At 33.6% G+C, this 17,485-nt stretch overlaps 1 protein-coding gene across 4 annotated transcripts in view; it reads right to left on the reverse strand.

The window, feature by feature from the left end:
* The window catches only part of ERBB4 (erb-b2 receptor tyrosine kinase 4), a 1,057,350-nt gene that overhangs the window by 152,100 nt on the left and 887,765 nt on the right, over positions 1 to 17,485 (reverse strand). For all 4 annotated transcript variants that reach the window (XM_081052780.1, XM_081052778.1, XM_081052779.1 and 1 more), the window contains one exon: positions 10,669 to 10,854. In XM_081052780.1, coding sequence (XP_080908906.1) covers positions 10,669 to 10,854 — 186 coding nt within the window. The remainder of the gene's footprint in view (positions 1 to 10,668; positions 10,855 to 17,485) is intronic.

The raw sequence follows: 17,485 nt of genomic DNA on the forward strand, positions 1-17,485 counted from the left end.
AGGTTAGGTTCTCCAAAAGGGAAGGGGGAATCACTGGTGGCAGTTCCAGAAGGGGACTGGGAGTATGCTGGAGGGGGAAGGACACATGACCCACCCTCATTCTGTTCCCACAGAAGTCCCAAGCCCCTCATGGTACGGTGTGTAGATGGATACCCAAGCCCTGAGGGACTGAATCCCATGAGGCAGGACTTGTGGGCACATGCTCCGGCTCACTTGATGGAGGAAGAGAGTTATGTGAAGTAGAGCCCAACTGCCCAGTTGGCCCAGTAAGCCCAGTCTAGATGAGCTGGCAGCCAGACAAGCTCCTGACTGACATGTGAATGAGTATAGCCAACATCCCAGAGCCAGACTGATGAGTAATAACTTTTACGTTATATGCCAAATAAAAATGAAGGAGGGATGGTGATTTGGAAGCTGTAATGATTGCTTACCCTGTTTCCCCGAAAATAAAACCTCGCCGGACAATCAGCTCTAATGCATCTTTTGGAGCAAAAATTAATATAAGATCCGGTATTTGTATTGTATTGTATTGTATTGTATTGTATTGTATTGTATTGTATTGTATTGTATTGTATTGTATTACATTGTATTGTATTGTATTACATTATATTATAAAGACCTGGTCTTATAGTAAAATAAGACCATGTCTTATATTAATTTTTGCTCCAAACGACGCATTAGAGCTGATTTTCCTGCTAGGTCTTGTTTTCGGGGAAACATGGTATACCTGACAGACAGATTGGAGAGCTCTGCTCCATGGAGATGAACAAGGAACACTTTTATGTATCAACTACAAAGGTCGGGAAACTGGAGGTCCTGCCCTGTTTGCCAAGCACCATGTATTCCTCATTGGATTCTTCAGCACCCCTAGAAGAATCCTTGTGGGAATCTCTCGATTAATGATCAAAATGGGATTTCAGACTAACTTTATAGGAGAACACCAAGCTCAAATAAATTTAATTTAGAAAAACAATGTGATGTTTCTCCGATCTTTGTATCATCTCATATATATTTATGTTTAACGTGAGAAAATGATAGAAAAAAAAAACTTATTTGGGCAGGCTGTGTTTTGTCCTGGAAACAAACAAAAAAGAAATCAAGTGAACTCTTTGTTTATACAAAGGTCTAGCAATCCACCTCTGAAATGGATGGCCTGGAGAACACTATACTGTGTGATTAAAAAAATAAAGTCAATATTTAATGAGTAATACTATGTGTCAGGCAACACGTTAAGATATTGACATGTTTTATTGTTTTATGCTAAAATACCCTATGATGTAAATATTATTATCCTGATGTTAGATAAGAAAGTTCAGAGAGTTTTAGAAATTTGCCCCAAATTTTACAGCAAATGACTAGTAGTGTTGGGATTCTAATTCAAAAAATCTATTTTCTTTAATCCTTATAATCATTGTAGGTTCTCAATGGAATCTTGCTATATTCATGAGTATATGCATGTGTACAAATGAATAAAATAGAAATACAAATGAATAAAAGACTATAAAAATGTGTACAAATTAATAAAGAAGTACACGCACACATACACACACACACACATTCCTCTTCTTTATATTCCTAGAAACTTTTGTCTAACTTTTCAGATTACTATCAGTTGCTTCTATTTATTTACTGATTCAAATGTGATAAACCTAGGTTATGCAAGCATAAATATTCTCATTTGGTACAAGAGATAATGACTCTCCAAGCTGTCATAACTATGATTCAGAATTCGAACCACAATTGGATTTCCCTATGGTTCATATTCTTTCTGCTAGACTATGTTTTTTTTCTATAGAAGTCATGTCTAAATTAGTTTTGATGATTAAAAATATCACATAATATATTACCATTTTACTTAATATTATAATGATATACATTAGGCACTGAATTTTTGGTAGCAAATATGCATAGCCAATACATGATTTCATTTAACCATCACAACAGCTGGACAAATGGAGGCTATTGCCCATTTTATAGGTCAGGAAATTGATTTAGAGACACGAAGTCATTTGCCTCAGTCATACAGATGATCAGCACTACAGCTGAAACTGGAACACGGTGCTTCTTCCTTGTAAATCCTGCCTTAAAAAAACACTGGACGGGACCATCTCCTCTTAACTACATGAGACAGTATTTCTGTTTACTTGGTTTTTGTGCCTATCTTCCCCAGTGGGATATAAAAACTGTAATAGAGGGACTTCTTATTGATTTTTCTTTCTTGAATCCTTAGATCGTGGGGTAGTACCTGCTACAGCATACCTTAATATATATATGCATATTTTTAATTAATAATAAATGAATCCCTCCTGGTTAGAAAAGCATAGATATTCTCTTCTGGGATTCAAATCTCAACTGTCTAATTAAAACATGAATGCAAGAAAGTTTTGAAAAATTTTGAAAGTTTTGAAAAATAGAATTTTTGAAAAATTCACTGCCTAGACCAATACTTCAGGAAAAAACAAAACAAAACATTGTTTCTTCATGAAATAATCAATGTCCTGTCCATGATTCTGAATTCAGTACTTAATCCTTGGACTAACTTGCAGCGTTACCCTGGGAAAGTCACTGAGCATATTACTCCAAATAAAATCTTAACATTGAGAAAGATTTATACCACTGAATTTCCCTACAGATCTAATCCATTCAAAGTTAAATAATAGTAGTAAAAATGTAAATATTAAGCAAGTTTACATCCTTATCTTTCCCAAAATAGATATGACTAGAAAAAATATAATTCCTTTATTTTAATTTAAATTGTGAATTGTCACTAAATGGAGTTTAGCTATGCCACTGTTACTGATTTCTAATTTTGAAAATTCTCTTCTATTTCACCTTTATAAAACATAATAATTTATTTGTGTCAAAACATACCCATGAGACATATTCAGTAAACTGGTATTTGCAAATTTCTACACAGTATTAAATATCATTATTATATTATTAAATGTAATTAGTGCCAATTTTATCTTTTCAAGAATATTAGTAGTGTTCTGCTTTTTCTCCAGACTGTTATTTTACAATTGTATATGTTATTATATATATATACACATATATATGTGTATATATGTATATATAGTAGTTAATATATATATTAAGATATAAAATTGTAAAATTGTAAAAATATGTAATTTTATGTTACTATATATAATAATCAATATATAAACATATAAAATTGTAAAATAATAGATTTTCTCTCTCTGTCTCCATATATATGTATATATGTGTCCATATCTATATTTATATCTATATCTATATATCTATATCATCTATATACACACCCATGGATATGACTAAGGTTAAAAGTACATATAGAGTCTAGTCTTGACCACAAACAAATAAACAAATTTCAGTACCCAGGTCATAAATTTAATTGGCATCAGGTATTCAGGTTTGAATTTAATTGTATTCATGCAGAAGGAAATGGCTGGATGAAACAGGCAATTACATTTTTCTTTCCCTGTGTAGCTGCTGCTAGAGAAAAATGGAAAAGAGGGCTCTGCTCATGTAACATATTCAGGCCTTAAGGAAAACTTTGTATCTGTGTACAGAAGAAGGACTCAAGCCTTCCAATCATTGTGAACTATGGTTCTGAATTGAGAAAGTTTCTTCTCTCCTTCTCACCCCTCCCACTAACTCCCACTCTGCCACCAAGAGTAAAAAAACTAAGGTTCACAGATACCTCTCAATGGCCGCATAAAGTCAGGTTTCAGAATAGAATTCTCATTAACTTACAAAGTAATTTGAGGACAAATAGAGTGTGAAGAAAAAAAAGTTTAATTGAGGAAATCCATTAAACTGTCCTAATAGTCATGCTGACCTTTGAACAATACTTAGCAAACATAAATGCTTGGATTAATCTATTTGTAAAAATACGACCGAGTGTCTTTTATTTATAGGAAAAATTTAAATCATGTTGGTTAAATATATTAGGTTAGTTTTTTTATTATTGAAAATACAGAATTATTTTATTTCCATTTCTTTTTGGAAGCATTTTAAGTTTGGATCAATTTGTGACTTAACCAGGCAATGAATCATTTTGAAGTATACAATGGACCACTGACATATGTTTTTAGAATCATCTCTTTAACTAGTTTCAATGGTAAACCACTGAAAAATAAAGCTGTTGGGACTTTACATCTGATTTAAACTGCAAATCAATTAGCGCTCCAGAAGGAAATCTGACAATAATATAAAATAGGCCAGTAAAGCCTTTAGGAAGATTTCAGGATTTTGAAAAATAATAGTAGCCTATATTTAGTATTCAGGCTTTACTAATACCATAACAACAGTAGCAAAAAAGTTTCAAATAATTTTCCTTAGAAAGGAGTCAGAAGCAAAAATTTGTGCAGTGACAGGAAGTCAATCCAATATTAATTTTTCTTTTAGTTTGAGATTGAAAAGCTAGAATTTTCCCTTTGCTTTTCTTCAGTAATGGACTATATTATTCAAATAATTACTCCTGACCTCAGATCTTTGCCAGTTCACTGGTGGTTTCACATGTTCTCAATGTTACAAACAATCCAGTTTCTAACATGAAAATTGGAAATCATGTGAATAGCACATGTAGGAAAAAACTATAGGAAATCACATGAGAATGGAAGATTCGAGTTCTTCATTCCAAAAATCAGATATATTAAATAGTAGATTACGTCCTCCTACTCCCAGCACAGTCTAAGAAGAAATGTTTAAACTTTTATATCTGGGATTTAAAAATTACGTATTTTTTAAATGATATTATTAGGGTATTTGAACTATGAATGTATGTGTATGTGTCTTTCTTAACTGTTCTCATCTCAAATATTATCCCAAATGACACATTCTTACTCTATGCTAAATAGTACATTCTTACTCTATGCTAAACAAAATTTTTAGCAAATTACAAATATTATCTTATTCTCATAAATACTCTCTAAAGTAAGTACCATTACTATCCCCGTTTTCAGGGTGCAAAGAGAGATTAACTAACTTGTCTAAGACCACACAGCAGATAAGTGGCGGAATTGGGATTTCAAACTAGTCAGTCTGGTTCTAGAGTCTATATGCTTAACACAAGTTAGTGTTAACTTGTACATGTTAAATTCTTATAGTGTCACTTGTGATAAGTATTTATAGTGTCACTTGTGATCAGTATTTATACTACATAATAATTCAAAGAACAACTTTGAGCTTGCTTTATTATATTTATAAAGAAAACATTCAGGTGAAAAAATTCCCCCATGAATGAATAACTAGTACTTTCTCTGAAAATGTGACCTAGATGCTGATGATAACACAGCAAGAATTCCTTTGAAGATCATAAAAAGTGTTATTCAAAAAAGAATCTTTTCTTTATGGGTTAATGATGAGGCACAACTGCAGAAAAAGCATCATGTTCTTCCCACTCCTCAAATTCAGAACTGCTGTGTGTGTGTGTGTGTGTGTGTGTGTGTGTGTGAGTGTGCAGAGGAAATGTAGAGAAAAAAGCACAGAATGGTTTAAAGACCTGGCTGGGGCATCAGTTACCTGGTGGTATAGGACAGAATCCAGACATCTCAATTTATGGTGTGTTCTTTAAGACTTCACTTCCCCCCATTTTCCTCATCTCTAAACTGGGAGAACCATGGAATTATTAACTATAACTAGATTAGGTAACACAATATACATATAGCACCAAGCAGATCCCAGGAGTGTAAGACCTGCTTTATCCACGTGGACTTAATCATTATCAGTGTTCCTCACCATGAAGTTTGTCCACTCTAAACTCACCTCCTCTTTTTAGAATCTGCTACACTGTCTTTTAAGTTGCTTGCTGAACACATTAGCAACAACTGTGAGAAAAGGATTGTCAATATTGCCTTCTATCCTGGATTCACCAGGCAGGCATTGGTAGTGTGTGAATGTTAAATAATAACACTTCTGCTCTGCATACCAAATTAAAGTAAGTTACAAATGAGGCATATGCTGAGAAAATATGGCTCCCTCTAAGAGATAATTTTGGTGTTTAAATTTGTGTTTCTATTACACAAAATTTTGTGGAATAATGAACCAATGGAAGAATGAAAAGAAACTTGAAATATGGATGCAAATATTTTAGGAATACTTACTTCCTTATACATAAAAAATGGATTAGTGGTTCCACTATTTACCAGCTGTGTGAATTTAACCATGTTATTTAAATTCTTTGTGACTCACTTTCTCTATCCATGAAATGGACATAATAATGATACCTCATGAATCTTTGACGACACAAATTAATTAATGAATAAAATATACAGTAGTGCTCACACAGGGTAACTGCTTAATATTAGCTATACGTATTATTTTTTGTACATACTGTTAAACTTTACACAGATATATCACAAATATAAATTGGTTATTTTACAGCATCATACCCTCTCCTCCAAGCTTTGTCAACAACAACAAAAAAGCAATGCAGCCAAAATGAAAGTGAATATGGAACAATTATGATGATATTGCACTTAGTTTCATGACTCTTTCTTGATAAGATTTGAAAGCAAAGAAAAAGAAGTCTCTAAGTTACTGAAATAGCTATTTGTAAAATACTTGTTTATTCAGACTATGTTATTCATGTTTTATAGACATTTATAAAACAATTCTTTGTTTTGAGGTTTTCAACCACTAGCTAATAAAAGGAGATGGTTTTTGAATACTCTATGTTCTAGGAACTGAGCCAAGGACCTTATATAGACTATTTTATTTAATATTTGCAAATCATTGTGAGGGAGTGTATTTGTTTTCTATTGCTGGAACTAACTACCACAAATTTAGTGGCTTGAAACGATATAAATTTATTTTCTTACAGCTCTGGACATCAGAAGTCCAAAATCAGTTTCACTGGACTAAAATCAACGTGTCAGCAGGCCGGGTTCCTTCTGAATGTTCTACGGGTGATTTTGTTTTCTTGCTTTTTCCAGCTTCTAGAAGTAGAATACATTCTTCAGCTTGTGGCATCATTCTCCATCTTCAAGATTGATCATTCTGACTCTGATTTCATCTTTATATCTCCTCCTTATCTGATAGTTTTACCTCCCACTAATAAGATTCCATGGATTATATTGGTCCCACCCAGGCAATCCAGTATGGCCTCCTCATCTTAAAATCCTAATTTAACTACATCTGTACAGTTCCTTTTAACATGTCAAGTAACATATTTATAGATTCTGGGGAGTATACATGACATCTTTGTGGACAGAGGGTTGTTTTTCAACTTACCACAGGTAAATACTCTTCTACACACTTTGCACATGAGGGGAAAAATGTAATAATCATTAACTCCATTAATAAATTGAGAAACCAAATTCAGAGAAGATTAATAACTTACTCAAACTCACAAAACCAAAAAATGGCCATCAACATACTAATGTAGGTCCTTCTGACCCTAATGTTGTTTCCACTACACAATTCTTCCCCCAAAGGAGGAAAACAGATTAAGAAAAGATTCCCTCCTGAAGGGTCAATTTTTCAATTGTCTTTATGAGTTAAAATATTTTTTAAATACTTTTCCTAAATGGCTGCAATATGTAAGACCCAATTTTAGGTGCTGAGAAGAAATATGAAGCAGATGCAGTCAATCCCTAGGTAATCCCCTATATTTAAATGCCTGTAACTCCTAACTCCATACCTACAGTCCTGACCAAATTCAACTATCTAATTGACAGCTACAGTTTCACGTTCTATAAACTGTTCAATTTGCCATGTCTGGAACTGAACTTTCAATTTTTTTCCTACAAATTCAATCCCTCAGCCTTCTCCATGTTGGGAAATAGTATCACCAGACTCCCATTCCTCATCACCTACAGCTAATCAGTAATCAAATGTCTTAAATTTGTCTCAAAAACATATCTTAATTCCACTTATGTCTCCTTATTTTCATTATTCCTCATATTTCTAACTGGTATCCTCATTTCCATTCTTATATTACCTCAATCTATTTTCCATATGTAAACTGGTATGAACATAAATTGGATTATGTACACAACTTGGATTATGTACATAAATTGGATCATGCCACTTCCATGGTAGAATATTTCAGTAACTACCTACGGAATTTATAATAAAATGCAAACTTTTCAGACTACACAGGGTTACTGCCTTGCTCTGTTTAGGACATTTATGTGTGTGCCTGTGTCCTGGAGTAAATACTTTAATAGAGCCTCTTTCACTTCTAAAATTGTTCCATTTAGATGATAAATTACTTAGTCACCGTATTTATAGGGCTCCCTGTAATCTTTCCTGTGCTGACATTTTCTTCTCATAGCCAAAGTCTTATCCCTTAGGACTCACTGGGGTCTGCCCTGAAGTCTCCTTCGTAATTATTTTTCTTCAAAATCTGAACCACAGTGTTGAATCCTGTACTTAATTGCTTTATTTGTTGAATGTCTGTTTGTGCTCTTAGGGTGTACAGAGAGAAACAGGCCCAAGCTCATGGTTAGCTCTACACACCAGTCAGCACTGTACCTGGCACATGCTGGTAGGTGCCCACCAACATATATTGAAGAATTAATGACTAAGTAAGCTCACCATATAGTCAGAGAGTTATGGAAACACATAGCATAACTTTAAAATAACAAAAATGCATTCAAGATACCAACAGCCAAAACGAACACAGAAAAGGATGTCCATTTAAGGAGGAAAAAGGTTGACCAGGGAAGACTCCATAAGGAGAGGAAGCCCAATGAGTGTTCGTGTTCTGTGAATCAGGAAGCTATGAAAAAAGATTTCTCAGCAGAAGAGATGCCATTTGCAAAGGCAAAAAGGTTTAAAACTGTGTGATTATTCGGGGAACTCAAAGCAGTTTCTATTCTTAGAGTGTACAGTCTTGCATAAATGATATATTAATGCCATGTACCCCTAAGGACAAAACCTAAATTATGGAGAACACTGCAGGAAATATAGAGAAGAAATAAGAAATTTTAAACTTAGTTTTGTTTTCATTTATAGTGCTAGGATGATTTGAGAATTCCTATTGCATATTTAGCTCACCTTATAAATTATAGACGTTCTCAGATAAGTAAATCACTTTTTGAAGGGTTATATTTGAAATTTCATTACCATAAAGAATCCTCTCAGTTGTGAGTTTATCATGCAATATTCACAAAATGCTAATACATGGTCCATAAGAAACTATAGTAAGATTTATGATATATAAAACTAAATCTGGCTTTTCCTTCAAATATATTTTTGGGTTTACATTTCAAGAATTATCTCAAAGTTCTGCTTCTTTGAGTAATGCATTTTTATTAATTCTTAGATTGTAAAAAAAAAAAAAAAAAGAACAACAACCACAACAACAAGTAAAACAGGCTAAAACTACCAAATTGATATTTTGGCATTTACATTATACAAATACAAAGATGAACAAAATGGTAGAATTTATAGGATATCAGGTCATGTTTTAATGTAACTAAGAGTTGAAATAGGGAACTGAATCTCATCTCAGCCCTATTTATCCAGGAGAAAATTTTCAAGAAATATCCCCGATACAGATAATCATAAGTGGTTTCTTGAATGTAAAGAATATGTACCAGAAATTGCACACTGGTGGACTGCAGGACATGAATGCTTTGCTTCGCTCCCAGAGCAGTACAAAGTTTGAGGCAAGATTTAAATTAGGACAAGTCACATAAAAAAAATCTAGTTCTGGCTCTGCTTGAAACATTGTAAGCTCAGGTAACTGGTGGGAAAACCACAGTCCACTACAGTGGAGTAGTTCCTAAGTTCACCACAGATTCATCTCCCCCATTACGCCAGTTACGGAGATTGAGGACACTTCCTTTATGTACGTTACAAGCCTGAGACATGGTGCCACACCAAAAACAAACAAGCAAACAAACACAAAAAAACCCAACCATTAAAGACCAGTTGAAAATTATCAAAATGTCTAGGAAAATATTTAGAATTTGACCATTTGTAATACTGAGAATGGAATGTACATGCTAGTTTAACAAAAGAATCTAAAAATGGAGCAATAAAGACATTCAAACTTTTGTTTCCTATATTTTGTTTGTTCACCAAACTACACCAAAACAAACAAAAAGCCAAACAAATCCAGTATATATCTTCAACACAGGCGCATCAGATGTTCTTAATGCTACTCCCTGAAAGGACCAAAGGACCAGAAAATCCTCTCAACACCCTTTTGATGATGCACTTATATGTTTAGATTTTCCAGTAAGATTTCACTTGACAAAACAATTTCATGCATTAATAATAATAATAATAATAATAATAATAGATAATCTTTTAGGGCTCTTCGTTGTGCTAAAATTTTAACACATTCCGATATTCATTTTTTTTAAAGATGCACCACCTAACAAAGAAACTTTTCTGGACAGGGTCCTTTCCATGTAATTTTTCTATTGCTTTCCTTTTCCTTTTCCTTATCAAACACAAGTATATGTATTTTTCCTTCTTACCAGTAAGCTTTTTGTTTTGGCTTCTTATCAATATAACATGAATGGTAGAATACAATCATTCAAAAATATATCAGTATATCATGTGTTTGATCTGTGGTTTGAATGTAAATATGACCCTAATATACCTTTTAATAGCAAATATAATATGTTCCATTTAAACAGATTGAAAAACTTGACATGTTTTCAATATCAATACTGTTGTAGGAGATACAAAGTCAGAAAGTTATTTCCATGGGAAGTGGTGTGCACTTACCTTAGCTATCTGGACACACCAGTTAAGCAGCAGCTGTGATCCAATGTTATCCTTGTGTTCATGGACATAATCCAACAAGCAGCCATGGGGCATAAGCTGTGTAACAAGCTGTATGGTTGGACTCAGACAAACACCCAATAACCGGACTAAGTGTGGATGGTCCATACTTGCCATGATCAGAGCTTCCTGTAAAAAAAAAAATATAACACCATGATTTCAATGCAAAGTTCTATACAAATATGGTTACTTGCAGTACACTAATGGTGCTGATGATTTTAAAATGTACTCTCACTCAGTGGAGTCAATTAAAAATGAAAAGACATTAAATTCTTAAAGTGATTTAATGCAAGTAAAAGTAAATGAAAAACAAACACTATACATATATCAAAATAAAAATGCTATATTATAGAATAAGTGCATATCAAATAGCATTTTTTTTCTAACTTTGTAATATGGACTATATTGGATTTTGTTTACTGCCAAATAAGTTGAAATTGAATCCTAACTTATACTGTGGATTTCTAACCTTTGATCTTTGGTTCTAGAGAATGGTTATTCATACAACTATAGTTATTTACAGGTAGAGTTAAGTGATCCAAACATAGGTCATTTATTATCAGTGTGGATTCAAACCACATATACAGGTATAATTTATGAATTACAAACATCAAAACTTAAATAATTACAAGTAACATGCCCATTGTAGATTTATGTGAAACAATAAACATTTTAAAAAACATTTTGATTCATAACATTGCTGTTGCTCAAATATATTTTATTTTTAAAATTACAAATGATGTCATAATCATAGAATCATAAAAAATGAGAGCTAGGTGAGACTATAAATATCTGTCTATTCCAAATTTATGATTTTGTGTAATAAGAAATCATTTCTAGGCTTTTTCTTAAATCATAATCATAAAGACCTTTTTTGCTTAATGGAGATAAAATGTTTTTTCAGTGCATCCTAAAGTTAGCTTCCAACAAAATGTTATTTTAGGAGTCTTTATTAGAATTTGAAACAGGTGTGACTTTACATACGCACACAGACATCACACACACATACACAGAGGAGGTATGACAATTTACCTATATGAAGGTATGTTTATTGTACTATTGTAGAACATTTCCTGTAGCTTTGAAATTTTTTAAAACAAAAAAACCAAGCTATATTGAGCTTCAAGACTGCATGGCAAATTGAATACACGTTTATTTCCATACGCTCTCAATTTCGCTATACTAACAATAAATGAATTAATTAAAAAAACAGACACAAAAATCATAGAAAGGAGACATTAAAAATAGAGTACTAGAAGTAGGAAGTGGCTAACTAGTAGTAACTGACTTAGCAAACATTAGACATCTGAAGCCTAACCTAACTTAGCGGGGGGTGGGGTGGGATGGGGGGCACTAAAAAGAAATCCAATTCACACCATAGGTGTATATACCCAAAGGCTCAAGGAGAATTAGCACCACAAACCGCTGTAAACAGAGCAGGAGGGAATGAGTTCAGCAAGATTGCTTCAAAGTATATTTAGGAAGAGATTAGACTACAGATCTCCTTCTTCCCTTCATCCTTAGGAGAAGCTAAACAAACAAACAAAAACAAAACAAAAAAATTGTGTACTATGGATATTAGGCACAATGGAAAGAGAAGTATTCTGATGAAAATACTAGGATTATTATGTACACTTATAGACAGTGAACATTGGGACCACTATAGTTCCTATTCCCAAATGGAAGTATTTTTAGACCTTGAATTCTATATCCAGGAAAATTTTAACCAGTGGATATACAGACATGTTCAGACCTGTATGTTCTTAAAAAAATGTATTTCAATGCTTCCTTTCTCTGTGTATCTTAGATGCTTCTTTTCTCTGTTAGATGAGCTTATTAAATAAAGGGCAGAGGGTAAAAGAGTGTATTAAATTGAGGAAACAAGGAAATAACAGGGAAGGAATATTTCAAAATAAAAGCTGTATAAGACTGAGGTAGCAGTCAGTCCCAACTCAAGTAGAACAGATAGTTCTGGGAATGGTGATTCAAGAAGATGGAATTGATAAAATACCTGAGTTTAAAATACATTAAGAGTACGTCTGGAACTCAATGAGGTGAAGTGGTTGTGATAGATACATAGAAAACTAAGCAACAATTTTAAAAAAGAAATTATTATGAAATGAAACACAAGACATGCACCAGGAAAACAATAATTATATTTACTACAGAGCACAGCTGGGGATAGTTATATAATCATAACAACATAAATATGAAATGCTGATACAAACAAACATCCTATGACTATACTGGAAAATAGGGGGAAAGGAGGGACACTTCTGAAAGGTGGTAATGGAAAGAAAGTGAAAGGTATATTCCTGTTGTTCACAGTGAGAAGTTAGTACTATCTGATGCATAACACTGAAAGAAACAAGAGTCGACAATATAAGCATACCATTTAGATACATGGAGTTAAGTTAAAGGAGAAATTGCCGAAAACCTGAAAGTGATTGCTTTGAGCAATGGAAAATGCAGTAAAAGAAGGGAGAGGTGAGTAGCTAGAGACTGTTGTCATCATTAGACTTGTAGAAGTATCTGGCTTTGACTATTATTATCTTAAAGTTATTTCTGAGGACATTATTCACTTTTAACCTCCACTACTATTTTAATGGTCTTGAGTTCAGCTGAGTCTAAAGATTAGTCACAATTATGAGGTATGTCTAATGGACAATATGGATTTACTGGATCCAGCTGGGGTCTTATGTGAGGTGTAATGTTCTACGTTTTTTTGAGTAAGGAAGAGTGGGGGCAGTAGGGGCATATGCCTGGAGAAAGGTATCATCCATTGTCGAACAGAAGAAATCAGCTGGTAAGATGGTATTAGCCTAACTCAAAGGATTTTGGTTTTGAGTTTATGGGAAGAAGCTTAATCATCATTTTCCAGATGGCTTTCAAGTAGTTTAGGTCCTACAATTCCTCCTTCCCCAGACAATCGAGGGAACTAGATGAACCAGAGAACAGGGGATCACACCTGTTTCTATGCTTCCTTTCTGAGACCACCAATGCAATACCTGAAGACTGGCAGCCCATGGAAAACTGAGAGGCATCCCCTCTGGCAAGGACATTGCATCCTCAGGTGGGACCCATCAGCAGTTCCAGGGGTAGGACCTCTCAGTGGCTCAGAGAGAAGAGAGGCGCCATGTGGGTGGAAGAACAGGCAAGTAAGGACGCTACAGATTCCAGAGGGTGCTGCAACTGGGAGGCTGGTTTATGAGGGTATATGAGGCACCCAGCAGCTTCCCAAACTATAGGGAGAGATTCTTTGAGGGATGGAGATTCTACATAACCAAGAAAGTCAGAAATTTGAGTTATTACTATTAACGTCCGGATCCTACAGCTGGAAATATTTTGGTTTTATTTTCTTAGATTTCAATAAACTTTTGAAATAAAGTAAGCCACAGTAGTTAGAAGGAGCATGCAGACAGGAATGTCAGCCAATTTAAATTGCTATTATTTAATTTAGTATTAATATTAATTAATTCATTGATTAACTCAATATTAATATTAATATTAAAAGTGTCAACCAGAGGATTCCTGCACTGAATTATGATGTGCACACATATAAATACACACACACCAACAAATAAGCAAAACATCTAATCAAATTAAATATCTAATTTAATCAAGTACAAAATTAGATATTTAATTAGACATTAAATATTAGATATCTAATTAAATTAAATGTGTACTGATTGCATTCTTTCTTTTTCTGGTGGTTTTTAGTCTTTCATGTGAATGAGAGCAACTTAAGTTTATTATCCCAAGTGTAGCTTTCCTGGCTGCACTGCTAGATAATCAGTTCTAGAACTGAATCAGAAATCTGTATCTGTAACAAGCTTCCTAAATGAAGCCATTGCAGGAAATATGAAACTCTGAGAACTTCTAGAATATCTCCATTAAATGTGTGTCTCTGTAATCCATTTCAAAAGCAGTAACATGCAGCAGTGTTTTGATTCTCATTACAATCCTAGGAAGAGGTAGGAATCAAAAGAGGTAGTAGTTCTCAGCTATAAAATGAGAAAACCAAGGTGACTAGGATTACTGCCCCAGGTCATATGACAGGCTCAGTTTTAAGACTCAGGATTTCTGAATAGTGCTATTTATTAGACAGTAAATCTCTCTCTCTCTCTCTCTCTCTCTCTCTCTCTCTCCATATATATATATATATATATATATAATATACATTATATATATACATTATATATAATATATATATACACATATATATACTACTTCAATTCTATAAACACTTCACACTGTAGATGCTTGTCTTGATAACAAGAAGATAGCCCCAGACACCTGAATTAGCTCTACCTCAATTAATTGGGTCAAATTATACTTTAGTTCCTGACAAGCAACTAAAACCAAACAATAACTTTGAGATTACAGGTAAAATGCCATCATTTATGCTTTCATAAAAAGCCAAAGCAATATAGCTCTGATTTCCTGAGAGTGCTATTTAATACGGGCCATTTCTTAAGATAAGGAAAATGATGAAATTTCAGGTAAAAGAGATTTTGATCTTATTTCAGATTTCTTTTTCAGGATAAAACATATAAACAGTGTTTTTGTTTTCTTTTACATCCAAGAAGTAATTATAATTCTATTCTAAATATGCATTTAAAAATGTACATCAAAAGAGTGTAAAAAAAGTGGCATGAAAGTTCTCTCTTTAAAAAAAATCTATTAGTAAATCCTGGCAAAAAAGCTGGAATTGTATTAAGGAAAATTGCTCATCACTCTACAAAGAGTACTTGATACCAAATTGCAGAGTATTTGCATAATAGTTCTCTTTTTTTTGAGAAAGAAAAGATGAACAAGACACTAATTGTAGGTTTTATTTTTTCAGAAAGGAAATAGCAGATGGCTTTTTGGGGGGACAGGGAAATAGATAAAGAAAAGAGAATGTGGATTTATTTAGAGGGATGAGTGGGATGGAAAGGGAAAAGATTCCAATGCTTTAATAATGGAGTGTTGGGTTTCAATAAATTACTCTGTGTTAAAATTAATAATGTCCTTTATTATGCATCTTGTGTGGGGCCTGTGGAAGGAATTTCGGAATCTTAGCTGCTGTCACCAGAAAATGTTACCAAGGCCACTGGAATAAATACAAATTGACAGGTGCATTATCTATTTTTCCCCAAATAAAATTATTATCCACTTTGGTTTTACCTTTTGTTTTATACATTTTTTTCTTGGAGGTGAGTTAAAGGATTTTCTCATTGGGCAGGGGGAAAGATGTAACAGGTGCTACAATGAAAACTAAAGCGAGGATATTTTCTTTATAATGAGGTCTGCTTTGCACAAGGACATTTTTTAAAACCACCAAGGGATGACCAGGGCTTACACAAAAAGCTCTAAAGTGTGTGTCTCATTATTCTCTAGCCTATGCTATTTGTTTCTCTATTTCAGTCTGATGGGAAGACATTTTTGTACAATAATAAAAATGAACAATACCATTTGTCACATTAAGGTATCATTTTGCTCAGCCTTCATGTTTATACATGGCCACTTAAACTTATTTTCTCACTCATGTTGGTTAGTGGTTTCACAAAAAGAAAAACAAAACAAAACAAAACACATATGGCCAGTGAAAACTTATGGGCTATTCTGTTTAAAAACAAATGTTAACTTCAGCCAAACTTTCACAATTTCATTATGTCAACGGTCCATTAATTCAATTACTCCAGCTGAAAATGGGGGAAATCTCATTGTATCAAGGATAAGAAAGATAAAAAGGGGGATAGAGAAAAAGAAAATATGATAGACAATTAACGTGGATATATAAAACTGTGCTTAACGCAGATTTGTGAATGCTGGCAATGCATACCTCCCCTAAAGATAGTGAGGGTGTTGGTGATGAAGTTAACAAAGAAGATAATGATGAGAGCAGTGGAAAAATGAAATACAATTATTGGTCCATAATAATGTTTTACAAACCTATTTTGCTGCAGATGGTACCCAGATAAAAAAATAAGTAAAATCTCCATCTGTTCCCTCATGTCTAGAATAAATAATAATTTATTTGTGCAAGTAGTGAGAGGCAATTAGACAGGCTGAATTAATGCACTATCAGTTTAAGTTTGTCCACGTTGTTCAGTGTCCTCAGCACACCTTTCCAATCTCAGGTATCATTTTTGTGGACTTGAACAATCAAGATTAGGATCCTTCCAACTTTGTCATTCATTTTCCGTCTCATTCTATATCATCTACCCACTGGGTGGCCTAATCTTAAATTTAGATAGTACTTAACTGTGCTACCCAATGAAGGACTTGTGAATAATTTTACACAGGTAGAATTTTACTTTCTGACTATGTTTTCTATCTACCCTTATTACACTGAATTCTCCTTCATCTTTATGTTTCTATCTCTTTGTTACTTACTCTGTAAAATGCACCTTTACATCATTCCATTTTGTCCATTTAATCATTTTACCAGTGCTTAATTCTAGGACAACTTCAATCTCACTCTATATCGCCACCTTCATCGAACCTACCAGTATATTTAGATGCTCCCTATTCTAAAGATAAAAGTTCTTTCAATTTTTCCATTTTTCTACTTTAGGAATATTTGGTATTCTCACTTTGGCTATTTATTCATTTCAGTCTTTCCCTCCTTAGGGCTCCTGTGTTTTTGCAACACCCCCCACCCCCCGCCTCTAACTATTCAAATCAGTCTTGAAAAAGTTACCGATTACCTCCTTCTCACCAGTCAGCATGTTTATGCTCTCATTCATGCATTTTCCTGACCTTCTGCACTATT

Source organism: Rhinolophus hipposideros (assembly GCF_964194185.1).
Source record: "Rhinolophus hipposideros genome assembly, chromosome: 6".
Lineage (NCBI taxonomy): Eukaryota > Metazoa > Chordata > Mammalia > Chiroptera > Rhinolophidae > Rhinolophus > Rhinolophus hipposideros.